Source organism: Callospermophilus lateralis, chromosome 12 (assembly GCF_048772815.1).
Source record: "Callospermophilus lateralis isolate mCalLat2 chromosome 12, mCalLat2.hap1, whole genome shotgun sequence".
NCBI lineage: Eukaryota > Metazoa > Chordata > Mammalia > Rodentia > Sciuridae > Callospermophilus > Callospermophilus lateralis.
Window position 1 is genome coordinate 87,635,107 of NC_135316.1, and position 20,403 is coordinate 87,655,509.

The window sequence follows — 20,403 nt, forward strand, 5'->3', positions numbered from 1 at the left end:
GGATCTGAGCGATATTTATACATTTTACACAGCTTATCTAATTAGCATAAAATAGATACAGCAGTCAACCAATAAGGAATCTCCACACTTAATGGCTCACTTTTGTTACTTCACAAACCACTCCCTCTGGCATTTTGCTAGGCGCCATTGAGACTTGTTTACAGACTCTAACATTTCTCTGGCAAAATAACAGGTGCCAATCTGACTTGTTTACAGACCTTAACAAAACCCTGAAATGATCGTTTTGCTTCTGATCAGGCAAAATATTCAGAAAATAGGTTCATTAGCACAAGATGGATGCTATTTTAGTAACAATAACTAAGATCATAGAATGCTTGACAACTGTTGAAAGTACTAAGGCATAGATTATTTCCTCCCTTGTGTTCTTGTGGGTAGTCAGATCACTTTTTCTCTGGTCCATATCAACTCCTTCTGGTTAGAATCAGCTGTTCTTGGTGACCCTTCCCACTTTAAATACATCTCTAGTCTACCTCCTAGCAAAATGCACTTTAATTTTAAAATGTTACATCTTCGGCCTTGTGTGGTGGCACACATCTGTAATCCCAGGGATTTGAGAGGCTGAGGCAAGAGGATCACAAGTTTGAGACCAGCTTCAGTAAATCAGTGAGGTCCTAAGCAACTTAGTGAAACAGTGTCTCAAAATGAAAAAAATAAAAAGGGCTAGCCATTTAATGGTAGAACAACCTGGTTAAATCTCCAATACCAAAAAAATTTATATATATTATAGTCTTCACAGTAAATTATCTTATTCACTTTTGACTATCTTCTTTCCAACATCTGTGTTCCATTGTTTGAAACATCATAAGTGCTTCATATATGCTCATTTGAAAAAACTGAGAATTAAGTTTGGGGCAAGTCCAAGGCTATGAATTATTAAGTACCTATGAGGACTCAATTCAAAGACTTTTGACATTCCATTCAGTGACATGAGTATCATTTAAATGGGTACTGAGAAAGAGAAAGTGGCTCTGAAAGCCAGGTTTGGAACTATCATCTGAGTCTGAGTTGCTGTGAGTTTTTCTAGACCCCAGGGTTCTGATGACTAAAAGAACATCAAAACCAGACAAGGCCATTCTGGACCATGAGCATGACAAAAATAAGATCACTTCATAGTGATCTTAAGACAAAACTTGAACATTGCCTAAGCCACAAAAAATGACAAATATTCATGACTGAGGCTTTCTTTATCAATTATGGCTTTAGCTTCCATCTGATTTTGACTCCTAGATAAGATTTATTAAGATACTAATCAAAGCGTGGTTACCTCCAGACAGAAACCTTGTTTTTGTTCTTGAACAGTTTCCTGACTCAAGAATAGGAGCCCCTAGTAAATCGTAACACCTTCTTACTGAGTTGCCCCAGGGCTCCCTACCTATGCATTCCTCCTTCCTTCAAGAAGTAACAGTTTGAGGGCTTTGATGCTCCAGTTTCAGTGGCCCTGCTGTGTGTGTATGTTGAGGTTTTAATTACAACTCTATAAGACTTCGGCTCCTTGCTTGACAAATAACGAAATGAGGGTTTTAGAGATCTAATTTTTTTTTTCCCAAGGCCACCATCAATAGGAAAAGCCAGCGATCACATTGCAAAGCAGGTCTAACTTTGTGCCAGGAGCACTCTTTCCTATACTCCACCCGCACTCCCTATCTGGTCCTCCTCTACAGGCTACTTCTTTCTGCCCGCACTTGCCCAGCCGACGGGTGTACTACAGTGAGCTGCAGCCCAAACGTGTCCCTCTGCAACAGATCTTCTGTGCGCTGCGGTAAACACGATATTCGGACTTCGAAATGCTTTGCGTTGCCGAACAGTTGCGCGAGCCCACCAGCAGCGTCTGGGCACCCGGGCTCTGCACCGGGCTTCACCTTCGGCCTGAAGGGGAGGGAACACGAGAGTGACATGACACCAAGGCGCACCAATCCCCGCGGGGGCGCCGGCCTCAGAGCCCAATCGCACGACAGCCGGGTCGTACTGTGACAGCGCAGGCAGCCGCCCGCCCGGCCTCCTCGGTGGGCCCCGATGCTTCTCGGGCCGCAGCTGAGTCACTGCCAAGAGCGGGCCCGGCGGGTGGCAGACAGGCTTGTCAGAGCCAGGAAGAGCAGCTGCCGCCGGCGCCTCCGGAGCTGGCTGAGAGCAAGTCCGCAGGCCCGAGGAGGAGCCGGGGGCAGCGCAGTGACTGTCGCGGGTGTCATTCTGGACGCAGGAAGTACGCTTGTCTTGGTTTGCTTTAAAATAGGGTTCGTGTTTCCCGACAGGCGAATTTCATCCCCTGCCCGCCCCACTACAGCGCCGGCTGCGCAGCCCCGTCCCTCTCCCCACCCTCGCAGCCGCCAGTGCCCCAGCGCTGGGAGCTGCCCTAGAGCCCCGCAGGCGCTGCGCCAGCGCGGGGCATCAGGAGTCTGACCCCGAAAATGCCGGACCTCCTAGCCCGGCAGGGAGACTAATCGCGGGGTGAGTTACAGAAAGGAAAAAGAAAAAACCCCTTCCGATTAAGAGTTTTGCTTTTCAGACTCCTTTCCTGCCCATTAATACGCAGCAAAATGACAATAACAGTTGCGTAACTGCGGTATCCTAAGGAAACTCCTTTGTTTACCTTATGAAAACCAGCTGGTGAGATGCAGTCTGACCATTGACTCACCCACAGCGGGGAGAACTGGGTAAGGTCATCACAAAGAATCTTCTCTAGGGCGGCTTGAGTGTTAAAACGTCCCACTCTGGAACACCGAAAAGAGTGACGATCCCAGCTGAGTACTCCCAAGTAAAAGTGATTCTCCTGCTTTTCTGTTAGTTTGCTTGTGTGATATTTACTCCAAAAATGCTTTCTAGCTTCCCCATCTTTGAAAAATTACGCTCTGAGATAAGAATGCAATTGGTTATCTCTCTCTTTCTTTTTTTTTTTTTTTTCCTATTAGAATTCAGCCACCTACCCAAACAATATGAAGATTTCCTATGTTGAACCTGCCATTCTCCTTAACTCCTTTGCTCTGTCTTTGATCTCTCCACTGACGACACAATACCTGTATAGGAGAATATGGGAAGAAACAAGCAACTACAGCTTTGCCCTTGATAACAATATTTCTGAGTGTGACAAAAACAAAAGCAGCCCAATTTTTGCAGTCCAGAAGGTAAGAAATTAAAATATCCCTAAAATGTAATTAAAGAGGGTATGACACTTATGCTTTGGCCTCTCAAGAATGACTATCAAAGTCCCAAATTGCAAACCAATAGCATTCACTGGGCTCTCATCTCATTTGACATTTCCCAACATCTGTAATCTGCCTTTTTTTTTTTTTTTTTTTTTGTACTGGGGATTGAACTCAGGGCCCTCAACCACTGTGCTACATCTCCAACCCTATTTTGTATTTTATTAGAGACAGGGTCTCGCAGAGTTGCTTAGCATCTTAATGTTGTGAAGGCTGGCTTTGAATTTGGGATCCTCCTGTCTCAGCCTCCCCCGCTGCTGGGATTACAGGCATGTGCCACCGAACCCGGCTATAATCTGCCTTTTCTTCTTCTTCTTCTTCTTCTTCTTCTTTTTTTTTTTTTTTTTTTTTTTTGAGGGATGGTGATATGGGGGGTCTTGCTTAGTTGCCAAGGTTAACCCAGAGCTCACCATGTTCCTGCCTCAGCCTCCCAAGTAGCTGGGATTATAGGCATATGCCATCACAACTGGCAGTCTGCCTTTTCTTGAAACCTACTTCTTGTGAGACGCTAGCTCTTGTTTCTCTTAGAAAATCCCAGCACAGTCTGAGATCTCTGCCCCTCAAAAAATAATTAAAAAAAAAATAGTCTGAAAATTTAGACCAAGGCCTGCTGGAATGAGCTACTCGGTTGACACGGTGGATAGAGGCGGGTGAAACATGGTATGTCTACTTCTCCCTTGTCCCCTTCCTCCCAGCTCCCTTCTACTGCACCTGCATGTCACAGTTTTTAGGGACTCCAAAAAGTGATCCATCACTGTAAACTGGCCAGGGGTCTGTCATGGGGTAGAAATGGGGCAGCACATGTCACTTGTCATCTGGTAGCGTTAAGAAATCAGCCTTGACTCCCATATGTTGAAATGTAAGGACATCTGAGTGAGGAGTGCTCACTTTTGCTCTCTGGACACTGAAAACATTCAGCTGGACGTTATGGGGCCTTCCCACCGCCCTTACTTTGTATTTGTTTACAACAGGAGGTACTTTGCCATCCTCCTGAGCCTTGCCACAGTTTTGGACAAAAGTCTACCGATGTCCAAATGCAAAAGAAGTGGCTGTCAGATGTGGAAATGCTTTCCTCTATAATGCCTAAAAAATAAACTATGCGTATAAATTCAGAACTCCTCCTCATGGGGATTTTTTGTGATGGCAAGAATGGCGCTGCCACTCACAGAAGAGTTTAAGGAAATGGAGTTGCCTCCCCTGGCTCTGAGAGTCTGCCTGTGAAAGGAGTCTGAGGAGAGGAAGTGGCAGAGAGCCCTAGAAGGGCTCGTGCCCACCTCTGTGTCCCCCCAGGTGTCTGGTGGAAGCTAGCTGGGGCGAGGCCCAGGTGTTTGGCTCAGTCCCTGATTTTACTCATTTCCTTATTTCCATTTTCCTGAAACTGCTGAATTCTGGGCAGCTGTGCACACAGCAAGGTTCTGGCCTAGAGTAAGGTTGTAATGAGAAAAGGGCCAAGGGCCTCACTGAGCATTTTCTGTCCCTTCCAGGATGTCTCATTATACATCCTTCCCTTGAGCAAGAAGGCTCCATGGGATCATCATTCCTGTGTTTGGTTCTATGTTTTCCTTCACCTGGCCCCTGGGAGCAGGCCCCCTTGTTCCTCTGGGAGGGCCCTGGGCAGAGAGGACCTGAATGTCTGCTGCACCTGCCCTCCTGGACTCAGGGAAGACTGGCCTTGGTCCAGCCATCTTGGTGGCCTCTGTGGCTAAGCAGGTAAAAAGTGCTAGTCCCCACCTCCAGCCTGGTCCAGCTGCTAAGAGCCCCCTAGAGCAGTGGTCTCATTTAGAAGATTTTGGCCCAACTTTCAAACTGATTTGTTTATTTATTTATTTATTTATTTATTTATTTATTTTGGGATCTGGGGTTTGAACTCAGGAGCACTCAACCACTGAGCCACATCCCTAGGCCTATTTTGTATTTTATTAAGAGACAGGGTCTCACTGAGTTGCTTAGCACCTCACTATTGCTGAGTCTGGCTTTGAACTATCGATCTTCCTGCCTCAGCCTCCCAAACTGCTGAGATTAGAGGTGTGTGCCACCATGCCCAGCTCATGTATTATTTTTAATTGGGTTTATGCTCAAGAGAACATATTATCTTGATCTCTTCTCTTAAAGATGGTACTCTTAGACACCTGGTGCTTTTCCTTGGAGTGGGGAACTGAAAACCACCCACTCCCCCACTCTGCTACTCCCAGCTATGACCGAGACAGGGAGTGCTGGGAGACACGTCATTTACAAAGGAACATGTTTGTAAAGAAACCACCATCATCTTCAGCACTTCCTTTGGGCCCCCTTTCAGGATCCTATCCCTGCTGTGCTCAGAGAACACCCTCTCCCTCTAAATCCAAGGGCAAATGTGTCCTGTTCTCTCAACTTCCATCTCTACCATCCAGCTCGTCTGGTCGGGCTCTGGTTACTCCAAGTTTAGGGCTTGGCAGACTGTTTTTAAAACTGTAAGGATAAGAGATGTCACAGCATGGGGTGAGTCCCTAATAAAATAAACAGATAAATCACTTTTTCAGCTCAAATTTTTCTTTTGTCTTCCTCCCCAAAAGATAAATTGTGTGTAAAAGGACAGTGAAAATTATGATAATGGACTCTTTACTGCTGTGCCATATTCATTTATCCTTCCTACATAACCAGTATGCACACATGCCTAGGTATTAGCATGCAAGATTATAAATTTCAGGGTATAGATAGAATAAACCGAGCTCTCGCACTTTGCATTTGACATTTTGATAGTTTATATGAGTGAAAGTCTTATTTTTCAACTCATTTTGTATTAATACGTGCACATACATGTATATCTACAAACACACACTCATAGAAATAACATTATATTGCTCGAACCTATTTTTCAAATCTTAAAGTATTCTGAGTTCTCTGATAGGAAGGGACACCTATATATTTCTCTTCAGCAATGGGGTTAATCTCAGAAGGACCTTTAACAAAAAGGCAAGGCTGTGGCAGGGAACTTTGCCTAGGGAACAAAGAGAGAAGGAATTCTGGGCATATTTGTTGATTTTTGTGAGAAAGGAATTTTTAACCCCCTTACCACTCCTTCCTTCTCTTGTTAAATTTATTTCAAAGGAATTAATTGGTGACTGAATCTGTTCTGTTTCGACAGCTTTGAGACAGGAACTCTGCTACTGGAAAGGAGAAACACAACAGATCATCAAGTTGTTCTTGCTCAGGAATTTGTAAGCCTTTTGATAACCAATACAATCCCTTGTTACTTAGTCCTACTTAGGAAAATGACATGGAATATTTTCTATTCAACTGGAATTCACTTATACATTTTACCCTATGAAATTGTAACTTCTTTAACATAGATTTACCGCTTTCCTTCATTTATTCTTTTTTTTTGAGAAAGAGAGAATTTTTTAATATTTATTTTTTAGTTTTCAGTGGACACAACATCTTTATTTTATTTTTATGTGATGCTGAGGATCGAACCCAGAGCCCCGCACATGCCAGGCAAGCACATTACTGCTTAAGCCACATCCCCAGCCCTTCATTTATTCTTTCCTTAGGACATTGTCATTCTGTGCAATCTTGGATAGAAAATAGCAATTTTTAAACTTCTCCTATCTACTCTTATGTGATATGTTAACTATCTTCCTCCAGAGTTTAAACACATGTACAATTTTTTTCTTATGTTTCAATTATGATTTATGGTGTAATATGCTTCAAGTTTGTCCTTGTTAAAATCTGTATTTTAAAATTCAGGTTACAGATGAGGAAGTAGTCTGTGTACAAGACTGGGTTAGGAATGGTAATAAAAAGAGGAAGACAGAACCTGGGTGGTGGGATAGAAATGGGGAGGAGGAAACCAAAACTAGAACATCTGGTTTAGAAGCTAATTAGAAGGTAACTTTTACTTATTTATTTATTCAATAAATATTCACTTGATGGCACTGTATCTGTAAGAGATACAAAGATGTGCTCATGGTGTTTTATCCAGAAAAAGGAAACAGGTCAAATTGATTGAGCACTAACTGTGCTAGGGCCTTGTTTATTTTATTTTATTTTACTTTTTAAATTTATTTGTTCTAGTCAATTATACATGACAGCAGAATGCTCTTTGAGTCATTGTACACAAATGGAGTACAAGTTTTCACTTCTCTGGTTGTAAGCAAAGTAGGGTCACACCACTCATGCAGTCATACATGTACCTAGATAATGATGTCAGTCTCATCCCTCCATCTTTCCTACGCCCATGCTCCCTCTCCTCCCCTCCTTGTTTATTTTTATGTTTAGCATCTTATGTTTGTTTTAAATGTAACCCTACCAATAGCCTGTGAAGTAGAGACATCATTCATATCTGTTAGATGAAGAAGCTATGGAGATAAATAATTTGGTCAGATCCTGCCCACCTAGCAGCTTACAAAGTCCTTATTACATGACCATTCATTCATTATCTACTGAGTTCCTGCCCACCTGCCCTGTCCTTGGAGCGGTGGTACTGTGGTGAAGAAGACTCAGTTCCTGTCCTCCTTTAGGTTATTCTTCTTGTAGGGGACGAAATATCTGATAATTTTGTAATTCATTAATCATTTAGGCTATTTTCTGTATAGCACATAAATAAATCTTTTGTTTTTAATGAGCTTAATATTGCTCATTATAAAAATGGCACATACTATAAATTTTAAACCTGGAAAATACAGATAAGTGGCAAATAGAAAGTGTTTTTATATCTCCCCAAATTCTTTCCATCAAATGACTAGTATGTCAGTCATCACAACTCCCAGTCTCAGTTGTATGTACTCATCCATTGTCGCCATTTTGGTCATTGGAGGTTGAATTTATGGTCAGCTATCATCTTTAGTTAATGTAAGTCCCTCTATGGGATTTACCTTTTTAATTTTTTTAATATAGTAAATAAAAGAATAAGTTTCTCACTAATCTATTTGTGGAAATAGAAGTCAAAAGGGTAACAGAGCTCTTCTTAAATAAAGGCCTGTCAAATATGGCATCCATATGAGTTATTCACTCTCCTTTAGTGGGGAAAGGAAGATCTATCACAGGAAAGGGTGTCATTCTTTCTTTGAAATAGTAGCCATGATCTCCCAGTGCAAACTCTTCATACATGGAAGAAAACTCATTCTATGGCCAACATCAGAGGCCTAGTAGTGTATAGATCTTTCTTGCAAGAGACACACACTAATACACACATTTTTCTTTTCATGGATTTGGGTGGCCACTTGAATATCATGACTGAGTGTGAATGCTTATGTCACCTTTTGACACCTGCTTTGTGAACTGAATGAAGATTTAAGCTGTGTCAGATCCCCACCATGGACCAGATTCCCCACCCATGACTGACCAGCAATGTCAAGAAAAATATGCATCATGATATTTTTATGCACATTGTATAAACCCACTGTCTTCTTTTTCTTTCTTTGCAGGAAGTTCAGGAAAAAGTGTCTTTATTTAGTCTACAGATGGAGATAAGTGGATTAATTCCTGGGCTGTTGTCTACGTTCATTCTTCTGTCTAGTAGTGATCGACATGGGCGAAAATTCCCTATGATTTTATCTTCTGTTGGTGCTCTTGCAACCAGCATTTGGATCTATTTGCTTTCCTACTTTGCCTTTCCATTCCAGCTTTTGATTGCATCTACCTTCATTGGTGCATTTTGTGGCAATTATACAACATTTTATGGAGCTTGCTTTGCCTATATAGTTGATCAGTGTAAAGAATCCAAACAAAAAACAATTCGAATAGCTATAATTGATTTTATGCTTGGACTTGTTACTGGACTAACAGGACTGTCATCTGGCTATTTTATTAGAGAACTAGGTTTTGTATGGTCATTTTTAATTATTGCTATAGTTCTTACTGTTAACTTGACATATATTTTATTTTTACTTGATAATCCAACGAAAGAGTCTTCAACTCAGAATGTTACCATATCATGTAGTGAAGGCTTTAAAGACCTATTTTACCGAACTTACATACTTTTTAAAAATGCTTCTGGTAAGCAACGGCTTTTGCTCTGTTTGTTACTTTTTACAATGATCACTTTTTTCTTCGTAATAAGTGGCATTTCCCCAGTTTTTATCCTTTATGAATTGGGTCCCCCACTCTGCTGGAATGAAATTTTTATAGGTTATGGATCAGCTTTGAGTAGTATCTCCTTTTTGAGTAGCTTCCTAGGAATTTGGCTTTTTTCTTATTGCATGGAAGATATTCATATGGCCGTCATTGGAATTTTTACCACCATAGCAGGAATGGCCACAGCTGCTTTTGCTAGAACTACACTGATGATGTTTTTAGGTGAGTTACAAATGCAGCCTTGGAACTAACTGTGTATTTGATTTTATATGAAATGAATTAAGTCTGATGGGACAGAACCTTTAATATAAAGCTCTCTATTCAACCCATTCCAGTTGTCTTAAAGTTAAAAAGCTAGTTTGCCAGAAGCAAATAAGATGAGAGCAAAATCTACTGGGGGTGGTGGGGAGTATTCCCTGAATTGACCACAATTTTCCAAATTTACGTGTCTGCCAAAAAAATGTTTTGGGAGATATTCTTTATATGAATGAGTTCTTCAATATAGCTTTCACCAATAGCCAGTTTACCAAAGTGAACATTTTTTAAAATGCTGCTAAGAAGGCTATTTCCCATAAAAATATTTAGAACAATTATATAAAGTGTATCTAATTGATTTACAAGAAAATTCATATTTGTTGAATATATTCAAGAAGAAATTCTTTTTCCCCCAAGTATTCTGACATTTGTCTTATGCTATTTTAAAAAATATTCTGATGTGCTCCACCGAATTAATTTTACCATCCAATAATAAATTGCAACCAGAATAGAAATTACTGTTATAAACTTTATACAAAAACAGAAATCACAAATTTTGCTTCCAAAGAGATGAAGGAGGCAAGAAGTACTTGGGGTTTGCTCTGAGGGTCCCATCTCCCTCAATACCAAAAGAATAGCTTCATATCCTTCAAAAGGAAAGTGTTTTAGGGGAGGTTTTTGCAAATTGACCTACTGGTCATTTCATGAATTGACTTGTGATGAATTGCTATTCAGCACACTGAACTGCTTGCTTAATTACATGCCTCAAAACTATTTTTATAGGGTTTGGGTGAGATCCTGCATTGGAAAGGGCTATGGGAACTGGGAAGCAGCAGTTTGAGAAAGGCTAAATTTAGTCTTTTTTACAAAGGAAGTGTTAACCTCCTACTACCTAGTATAGAAGTAGTGTGACCAAAGAGAAATGGCCTTAATTTCCACCAACAGCCCTAGGTGACCTTCAGCAAGTTACTTAACTCCTTTGAGCCTCATTTTCTCATTTGCAAAATGCACATGATAATGCCTCATTCGGAGGAATATAATGAATATTGGTAACTACAAAACACTCACACAATGCCTACTATTCAATAAATGCCAGTTTTCCTCTGTCTCACTAAGAACTGCCAAGGCCATGTAAGTTGATATATGAGAAAACACTTTGAAAACCTTAAATCTGCAAATATATCATGACATATTTTAAAAGGCTATTGATGGTTAAGGATCATAATTTAAGAACAGAGGCCGTTTGTATTTATGAAGTTATTTTGACACAAAGATGAGCTAGCAAGATGATAAGGAGCCAGTTTACCAATAAATGAATCTGTGCAGTAAAGGAATGCTAACTAACACTGTATTAAGTCTGAAAAAGAACAACAAACAAACAGACAAAAACTAGCTGTCAAAACTTGCTAAACAAAAGTGTATAAGAAGAAGCTGCTCAGCCTCCATTGGTAGATTATAGATCTGGACCTAAAACTTACATGTTTAGACTGAGAATGTTTCCCACGTACAGTTACAAAAAGTGTTCTAATCCAGTCATTTCTCCCATAGTCCGGGTGCCATTCCTTTTCACTATTATGCCACTTTCTGCCCTGCGATCCATGTTGTCAAAAGTAGTCCGTCCTACTGAACAAGGTGAGTTTAAGTCATTTAAAGAATGTAATGAATGTATCAACAGAATGTACGATAGAATTTGATGCTTTGATAACCCTTTTCTGCCCAGATCTTTTTAATTAAGTGGTAAGCTATGTCAGGAAGAGGTTTACACTCAGGTAAAAGAGCCCCTTGTTTTAGAGAGTGGCTCTGGCCTTTCCTCTGGCTGTGCCCTAACCCAAGAGGAGACCTAAGGGTCAAGTGGATATGTCCACTGAGAGTCCAAAACACCTCTGCTCCTTCTATACTGTCCTCTGGCTACCTGAGTCTCCATAATTTCTATCCATACAACTCTGAACTCATGCCCAGTGAGTGTCTGCCTGATCCTCTTCCATGGATATACCCCCACGTGCTCTCCTCTAGACCAGAGAATCCAAGGGTGTCTCTTCATAGGAAGGTCTAACCAAAACTTGGAATCATAGAACAAGCATGTTGACACCCATGTGTAGTTGACCCTTCCTAAGCAAGATGGATCAAGGAGTAGAACAGAATGGGGGTGGGCTGCAGGCTGGGGACAGAGGGCCAAGGGCCAACTCTACCATGCTGTCTTGTTCCTACATGGAATTCTAAAAAGTTCTAAGAATTCTGCATTTGTGCCAGGCCTTCCAGATCATTACATAGATATGTTTTCCACAGTAGAGAAACACGATATATTTTTTAATTAATGGTTCTTTAGCCAGATTGATAACTTAAATACAGTTGTCTCTCAATATCTGAGGGAGATTGATTCCAGGACCCCTTACAAACACCAAAATCCACAGATGCTCAAGTCCCTTAAGTAATACTATATATTATATGCACATAACCTGCACATGTCCTCCTGTGTACTGTAAATCATCTCTAGATGGCTTACAATACATAACACAATGTAAATAGTATGTAAATAGTAGTTATACTACATTGCTCAGGAAATAATGACAAGAAAATGATGTCTGTACAGGTTTAGTAGAAAAATAACCATCAAATGCCTAACTATATTTTTTTATGTACAATGGGTTGAATCTTCGGATGTGGAAGCTGTGGATATAGAGGGCTGGCTGTACTTAAACTATATATTTAGACTTCAAATTATATTCTTACTTGGGACCCAAATCAGAGTCCTACAGCAAACAGGATCCTACTCAACTAGTTCAAATCAGAGACTTCCAGGAATGATGGTATAGGCACTGTGGAGGTCCCCAGAGAGGTGCCCAAAATAGGGAAGAAAGAGAGAAAACACACTATAGCCTTGTTCTCCTCCCTCATACCTTTGACATAGCACAATAGGAAATTGGACCAAGAAGGATGTCCTAGTCATGTCATATGAGGGTCAGCCTCCCAAGTGTAGATCAGGAAACAGGGGCCCAATGGTTGAAAGGGCAGACAGAGAATAACCAGCACAGAAAGAAGACAAGAGTTAAACTTATAATTATAACTAGTAGATATTAGCATATGGGGTTGTCCTCCTGTCCTTCTGTATCATATGAATATTATTAGACATAGGCACTTTCTTTTGTATCATATCAGTCTGGTTCTTATTTGATTATTTATGGAAAATTCCTAAGTGTGCTTTTGTATTTATGCCAGTTTAGTCAACACCAAGGAAAGCTGCATAATTCAATAACTTGAAAATATATTTCTTGATTCTTTTCCACTCATAAGCTGTAACTGTATAGTCAAACAGCTGTTTATAGACCACGTGATGATGGTTACCTTGAGAACCACTTAGGAATTTAAAAATTGTTATTATACTATGTAAAAATCTACCTGCTTCCTTGGATTATGCATTGGTTTCTTAGATATGACACTAAAAGCACAACAAAAGAAGAATATAAGTACATTAGACTTCAATAAAGGCTTCATTCAAAATCTCTGTGCTTCAAAGAACACTATGAAGGAAATGAAAAGGCAGGCACAGAGAAGATTTGCAAATCTATGTCTGATAAGGAACTTGTATTCATCGAAGGTAAGAATGCTTAAAACTCGATAACAAAAAGACAAACAATGCAATTGAAAATGGATATAGGATCTGAGTGGACATTTCTCCAAAGAAGATAGGTCAATAAGCAAATGAAAAAAAAAGTAGGATATCACTAACCATCAAAGAAATGCAAATCAAACCCACAATAAGGCACACTTGGATAGCCAAAGTAAAAAAGATCATAACAAGTATGAGTGAGGAAGTTGAGAAAGCGGAACCTTCATCCACTGCTACTGGGAATATAAATTGGTACAGCCAGTTTTGCAAAGCAGTTTGGTAGTTCCTCAGAAAGTTACTTTATGACCCAGCAACACCACCCCCATGTATCTACCAAGAGAAATGAAAACACATGTCCAAACAAAATTGAAGTATTATTCATGATAGCCAAATAGTGGACACAATGCAAATGGATATAGTATATCTGCCAATAAAAAGAATTAATGTTCTGAAACATACTATAATGTCATGAGTGAACTATGAAATCATTATGCTAAATGAAAGAAGCTAGTCACAAAAGGCCACACATTATTGTACAAATGTGACTCAGTTTACATGAAATATCCAGAATTGGCAAATTCACAGAGAAATTAGATTGGGGCTTGCCAGGAGCTGGGCAGAAGGGAAGTAACTGCTATTGGGCATAGATTTTCTTTTTGGAGTGATGAAAATATTCCACACATAGAAAATAGTAATGGTCTCACAACTCTGTGAATATACTAAATAATATACTAAATATATAGTACTAAATACTGAATTTTGTACTTTAAAAGAGTGATCTTCATGGTATATCAATTTTATTTCAGTAAAACTGTTAAGAAAAAATGTTTACATGCTTTGACTTAAAGATAAAATGAACTTGTCAAAATGTATGTTTTTGTTCATATTTGGTAGAGTTTATAAAGGCTTTTAAAAAATCATCTCATTATTAACTATAATAACATTGAAAGATGCTTAGTTTGCATTTGGGCATTTCTTATTCAAAATTGCAATAACTTTGTGAATTATAACTCCATTATTCTAGGATAGTGTAATTACTCTTTTCTTTACTATAAGTATTTTGGACAGTGTTAAAATTTCTATAACTAAATGTATTCGTATCTCTCGTTATTTTTTTAAAATAACCATTTTGTGAAAATATTATGTATTTTTTTAAGAGAGAGAGAGAGAGGGAGAGAGAGAGAATTTTAATATTTATTTTTTAGTTTTCGGCGGACACAACATCTTTTGTTTGTATGTGGTGCTGAGGATCGAACCCGGGCCACACACATGCCAGGCAAGCGCGCTACCGCTTGAGCCACATCCCCAGCCCGATATTATGTATTTTATAATAATCAGAGGAAGGGGAAATACTGAGAGGCTTTCAGATTCCCTCACTCTCTCTTATATTAAATGAGAAAGGGGAGGAGCAGAGGTGGAGCTCAGTGGTTCAGCATGTGCTTAGTCTGTAAGAGGCTCTGGGTTCAATCTCCAGCACCAAAAAAACAACGACAACAAAAAGAAGGTGAAAAAAATGGGGTAATTATTTTAAGCTCTCTGTGCTAGGTGGCATCATCACACATACCTGTAACTTCAGTGACTCTGGAGGCTGAGGCAGGAGGATCTTAAGTTCAAAGTCAGCCTCAGCAACTTAGGGAGGCCCTCGGCAACTTAGTGAGACCCTATCTCAAAATTAAAAAAAAAAAAAAAAAAAAAAAAAGTAAAAGGGCTGGGAACTTAGCTCAATGGTAAAGCACCTCTGGGCTCAATCCCAGTTAGGTAAAAAAAAAAATCTTTGTGTGCTGTACAGATGTGAAATTCATACTTCAAGCCATCTTGGACTAGCTATTTTGCCTTTGTATCACTCATGAATTCTTTGTGATTATAAGATTATAAATTGAAACACAATAAGACAGGCTTGACCTTTTGAGTTCTGTTGGATTTAAAAAAAAAAAAAAACTTAGAATGTAAACTCCAGTGTCCTTACTGAATCCTACTGATCTCTGTGACTACTAAACAAGTTGAACTGCTCAGAGACATTCAGCAACAAGCTAGAGCTACTTCATAATAGTATGTGTATCAGACAGATAGTGCCCTGTCTGACCTGCTTCCCATGAAGAATGGATTAACGCTCTTACATAATAGAACTAGCACTGAGCAGTCTGCATTCCAGAGCACAGCATTATTCTTGGCTATAGCAAGAGATCACAAATAAAGAAAATAATATTGTAGTTGGGCAAGTAGGAGAACTCCTTTCCAATTAAACTGACTTAGCATATTATAAATCCTGGAGGCAATAAATCTATATGCTACTTGATGACTGATAATTGGAGTCCTGAATTAAGCTTTTATTCATTTACTAGACAAATATTTATTAAATATCTACCATCACCAGGACAGCTGGGCCCTGGGGACATAGGAGCAACCAAGAAATGCAATTTGCATTGACAGAGCTTTCATTATAGCCAAAAGAAGATATATAAATGACTACATATTATTTTGTCGAGATAGATTTATGTTCTATAAGTGCATATCCTATTGTTTAATGAAGAACTTGAAGAATATATTAGCTTATGTCTAACAGAATGGAAAGGTATATTAGCTTATGTCTAACAGAATGGAAAGGTATATTAGCTTATGTCTAACAGAATGGAAAGGTTTAAATAGAAAATCAGTATATAGCCTAAAAGACCCTGGGGATAATTAGATGATAAGTCTACAGAAAGCAGAAACCACATAGGAACATAGACTGAGCGTATGTAAAAGGAAGTCATGTCTGTCTGACATGCTCACAAAATTTATTACCTAGTGATGCCAAGTATAACAAAGGAAGAAAGCACATCAAGACAACTAGCCTATCTTTGGAGGTTTAACTCTTCACTCAGTATAGTCTTGGATTCTAACTATGGCAAAAGTTGGTTGAATCATGTGCATTTCTCTCAGATTATGAACTTGGACTGCCCACGCACTTATTTTATGAACACGTCTACCTACAGTGGAACTCAGCTACTTTGTTTTCAACATCTTTCACATTGACTTCTAGGAGAGATGTTTGTCTGAACTTTTTCATCTGGAAAATGGGTTACTGACTTCTCAGGAATTTTGAAGGAACAGATTTCATTTACCATCAGTGTCCCCCTGTTTGCAGTTTTCAATGAATAACAATTTTTCTTCATCAGCTTTTCTTTCTTGTTTTGTAATCCGGTCTTTTCTGCCCCCTCTCCCACACCCCTGTACCCCACACAGGTACCCTGTTTGCTTGTATCGCGTTCTTAGAAACACTTGGTGGAGTCACTGCGGTTTCTGCTTTTAATGGAATTTATTCAGCCACAGTTGCTTGGTACCCTGGCTTTACTTTCTTGCTGTCTGCTGGCCTGTTGTTCATTCCAGTGATCAGTCTATGGTATGTGATTATTATTTTTTAATCATTTTATCAAAGGGCATCTGAATTAAGTGGTAAAGCACCCCTAGGTTTAATCCCTAGTATCAAATAAATGAATAAACAACTTATTAATTTAGCCCCTAAGAATAGATATGTATATTTAATCTAAGAATTTCCCTCAATGGTCAAAGATTGCTCTTAAGATTGACTTTAATATGGATTCTTGAATAAGTGAGAAAAGCAGAGAGAATTGAGCGAAATATTGAGAGCTCTCTTTCCTGAGCTTGTTTAGTGACTCCCTTTTAAAATGTAAACATTCAAAAATAAATAAATAAAATGCAAACATTCAAATAATATAAAGCACAAAATTCTGTTCACAAATAATACATATTAGAGCTGTGGTTGTGGCTCAGTGGCAGACACTTGCCTAGCACATGTGAGATGCTGGGTTCGATACTCAGCACCACATATAAACAAATAAATAAATGTCCATCAACAACTAAAAATATGTATATATTTTAAAAAATATTATTAGTTGTAGATAGACACAATACCTTTATTTAATTAATCTATTTATTTATTTATTTATATGTGGTGCTGAAATCAAACCCAGTGTCTCACATATGCTATGCAAGCACTCTGCCACTGAGCCACAACCCCAGCCCTAAAAATATTTTTTAAGACACTAATTCTTAAAAAAAAAATAGTTCACAAATTAAAGAGATCAGAGACATAAACATAGAAGAAATACTCATTTCTTCCTGTTTCTCAATTAACAAAAAAATGTTAGCCAACCAGATAAGTGGTCACAAAATCACCCAAGTAAATACACACACACACACACACACACACACATACATATATATATATATATATATATATATATATATGGCCAAAGCAGTGATCTAAAAGGGCATTAACCTGCCTCTGCAGAGCTTTGTCCATTTCACATGGCTGCATAGCATGGTGACAGGAATCAAGGGACAGGGGTCACAAGAAGCCAGGCCTTCTCTGCTTCTCCTAAGCACTTTGGGGTCAGGCTGTGAGTAAGGGAGAAAGCTACCTCCAAGCAGTAGCTTAGGCATTCTGCCAGGACTGAGAACTCCATGAAGGGCTGGCCCACGTTTTCATAGTAGGCACTTGATAGATACTATCTCAGCTAAATTCTGCTACCTAGATCTGTATCAGATGGGGTATAGTAGAACTAGAAGTTCCTCTAACTCTAACAAATGTATATTTACTAAGTGTCTTTAAGAGACCATTCAACTATTGAATTATCAAAATTATAAATTCATGCCATGCCATCAAGCACATGATGACACAGTCCATCTTATAGGTTGTTCGTAGTTGCATGATTCAGCTCTAGCACAAGGCAATTCAGAATGGGTATCAAAAGATGTGAAAAAAGTTCGCAGTGATTTGTCCAGTGATTTCTTTCTTCACATATATATAGCTATTTTGTTAGAAATGGATGGGTAAAAGGTAGTTATCCTATTAATAATGCTTTTAATAATGAGGTAAGTGTAGATGGGCGTCTGAGTCTTTTTTAACCCTATATTCTCAATATTTTCAAAATCAAAATTACATATTGTTTTAATTATTTCCAAATGTCCTAATGCCTAGATTCAATTCCAACTTTTGAACAGGAACTTCAGTAATAGCTTTAGTTGTAAGTATTTTATGGGGACTCTACCAAGGAGACAGCAGGACTAATGAGCTATTTTAGCAATCCAGAAGAAAAAAACTCATGCAAATTTTTAAATTTCTGAACACAGTGCTTAATGAGTTCATTGGATTCAAAATGACAATCCTGCTATGCACAATTCCATAATTTATTAGAAGCCCTGTAATCATAGAAAAGAAGGACTAGATTTCTTATTCATGCATTGCTTCAATATGCACTTCACAAGGCCTGTTTGCTTTTGTAGGGCTGTCAAATGCATAAACTGGAGGGAGGAGAGCAACGCACTTCTTGTACAGGAAGAGTCCAGTGATAACACTTCAGACAGATGACTGTGTACAGTGATACACCCATCATATACTGAGACTCCTGAAGAATACAGACTAACTGCACGATCAGTGCTTCATTAATAGTCAATATTACATATCCTTCCTTTCTCATAAACCCGACAATCGGAGAAACAGCACCTGGCTTTCGCTTTGAGCACTTTGTGCTCACCATGCACTCTATTTCCAACACAAGGAAGAACAATCTTCAAAATACTTTGCACTTTTGGACTTACAAAGAAACCACAACTAAAAAGTGGAAGGAGGGATTAAGAAACTGATATGGTCAAAAGCAATAATTTCGCTGACATACTCTAGTCTCTCATGCTGAAACCAAGGAGAAGATTTTTACCTCAGTTTCTTTACTGGCAAAACAGGTTTCTGACCTGTCTCAGGGATTTTGAAGGTACAATCAAAAATTATATTGAGTAACTCAATGATATGAAAATAATGGTGTAAGTTACAAATATTTATCATTTTGTCTATTCCTGAGTATTGCTTTGTTTCATGGAGCCCATCAAGGTACAAGCAATAGACAAAGCCTTTAATAGTACACGATTCTTAAAAGAGAAGCACTTTAAAGCATAATCATGTCACACAGGGGTCACTGGGGAAACATAAGATTATAGATAAAACTGTCCTAAATAAATTTAAAATCTGAGTAAACTGCTCATTGTGGACAAAACCCCCTAATTATATTCATTTCTTAAGTCAGTAGAAGGACACGCATATTCCATAAACCCCGGCTGAGAATTTACTTCTAACCTTTCTTACCCACTTCTTGCTCATCCTCCCCACTGCACTGAGAAAGGCATTCTAAAATGGGTTTTACACTCTACAAATTAGAATTCTTCAGTAGCTGTCTGGAAAATGACCAAACAAGTAAACTACCACAATTTGACCCCTCCCTATTTCATAGTGAAATGTTCATTCTGGGCTGTACCATAGTCCAGGAAACACCATGCTCTCTCAAATCTCCATGGTTTGTGGGTACTTTTTGGCAGGGGTGGGGGAAGGGGATACTAAGAATTGGACCCAGAGGCACTTAACCACTGAGGCACATGCCCAGTCCTTTTATTTTTTATTTTGAGACAAATTCTAATTTGCTTAAGACTTTGCCAAGTCACTGAGGCAAACTTCAAAACTGCCTTAGCCTCTCAAGTTGCTGGGATTACAAGTAGGCACCTTAATGCCTGGCTCCATAGGTCTTTTTTTTTTTTTTTTTTTTTTGGTTTTTTGGTACTAGGATCTGAACCCAGGGAAACTGTACCACTGAGCTATATCCCCAGCTTTTATTTTATTTTTTTGTGGTGCTGGGGATTGAACCCAGGGCCTTGTGCATGTGAGAGCTTTTTAATTTTTTAAGATAGTGACTCACTAAATTGCTGAGGCTGACCTTGAAGCTGTGATACTTCTGTCACAGCCTCCCAAGTCACTGGAATTACAGGCATGTACCACTGGCACTGGTGCCCCCATGTCTTTTTACAGTTTTATTTGCCCTTCCTCCCACCTAACATTAAAACTTCTGTCTTAGCAACAATATTGCTTCCTTTGTAGTCAGTGTTCTTGATATTTGGCAATAATCCCCAAGTCCCTGCAGGATTCCCATGCCTTTTGTATATACAGTACCTCCATCCTAGTGTTTTCTACTGTCTTGTAATTCTTCCTCCTATTGGACAATCATCTCCTTGAGGACCGGAACACTCTGATTACTTACAGTAATAATGCTTAATAAATTTGTGGGGCCAAACTAAATGACTATAAAATTTTATTTGTATTTATAAAAATAATTTAAAACTATATATTTAATGTCCTGTGAGGATAACCACTGATATCATGCCATAGTCATTAAACCAACCTTGCAAAAAATTGCAATATATTCTAGGGAAGTTGATTTATTC

General features: G+C 39.0%; 1 protein-coding gene across 4 annotated transcripts; it reads left to right on the forward strand.

The window, feature by feature from the left end:
• Positions 1-1,986: 1,986 nt before the first annotated feature.
• On the forward strand, positions 1,987-19,168 carry Slc46a3 (solute carrier family 46 member 3). 4 transcript variants are annotated; one of them, XM_076872474.1, is made up of 7 exons: positions 2,622-2,672; positions 3,041-3,140; positions 4,703-4,928; positions 8,624-9,494; positions 11,076-11,159; positions 16,360-16,516; positions 18,424-19,168. In XM_076872474.1, exons 3-7 carry the CDS (start codon positions 4,848-4,850, stop codon positions 18,506-18,508), a joined length of 1,278 nt encoding a protein of 425 aa, XP_076728589.1. In that variant the 5' UTR covers positions 2,622-2,672; positions 3,041-3,140; positions 4,703-4,847; the 3' UTR covers positions 18,509-19,168. The 4 variants fall into 4 exon arrangements, with proteins under 4 accessions (XP_076728587.1, XP_076728589.1, XP_076728590.1 ...); XM_076872475.1 differs by lacking the exon at positions 4,703-4,928 and adding an exon at positions 6,343-6,415; XM_076872472.1 differs by lacking the exons at positions 2,622-2,672; positions 4,703-4,928 and adding an exon at positions 1,987-2,221 and having other exon boundaries at positions 2,928-3,140.
• The last annotated feature ends 1,235 nt before the right edge of the window (positions 19,169-20,403 follow it).

What these genes read in the sequence shown, in the direction of transcription:
- Slc46a3 (XM_076872472.1), top strand. Translation starts at nt 2,952, where the DNA reads ATGAAGATTTCCTATGTTGAACCTGCCATTCTCCTTAACTCCTTTGCT. An exon ending in CAATTTTTGCAGTCCAGAAG is followed by an intron (nt 3,141 to 8,623) that starts GTAAGAAATTAA and finishes CTTTCTTTGCAG; the next exon opens with GAAGTTCAGGAAAAAGTGTC. An exon ending in TACACTGATGATGTTTTTAG is followed by an intron (nt 9,495 to 11,075) that starts GTGAGTTACAAA and finishes TTTCTCCCATAG; the next exon opens with TCCGGGTGCCATTCCTTTTC.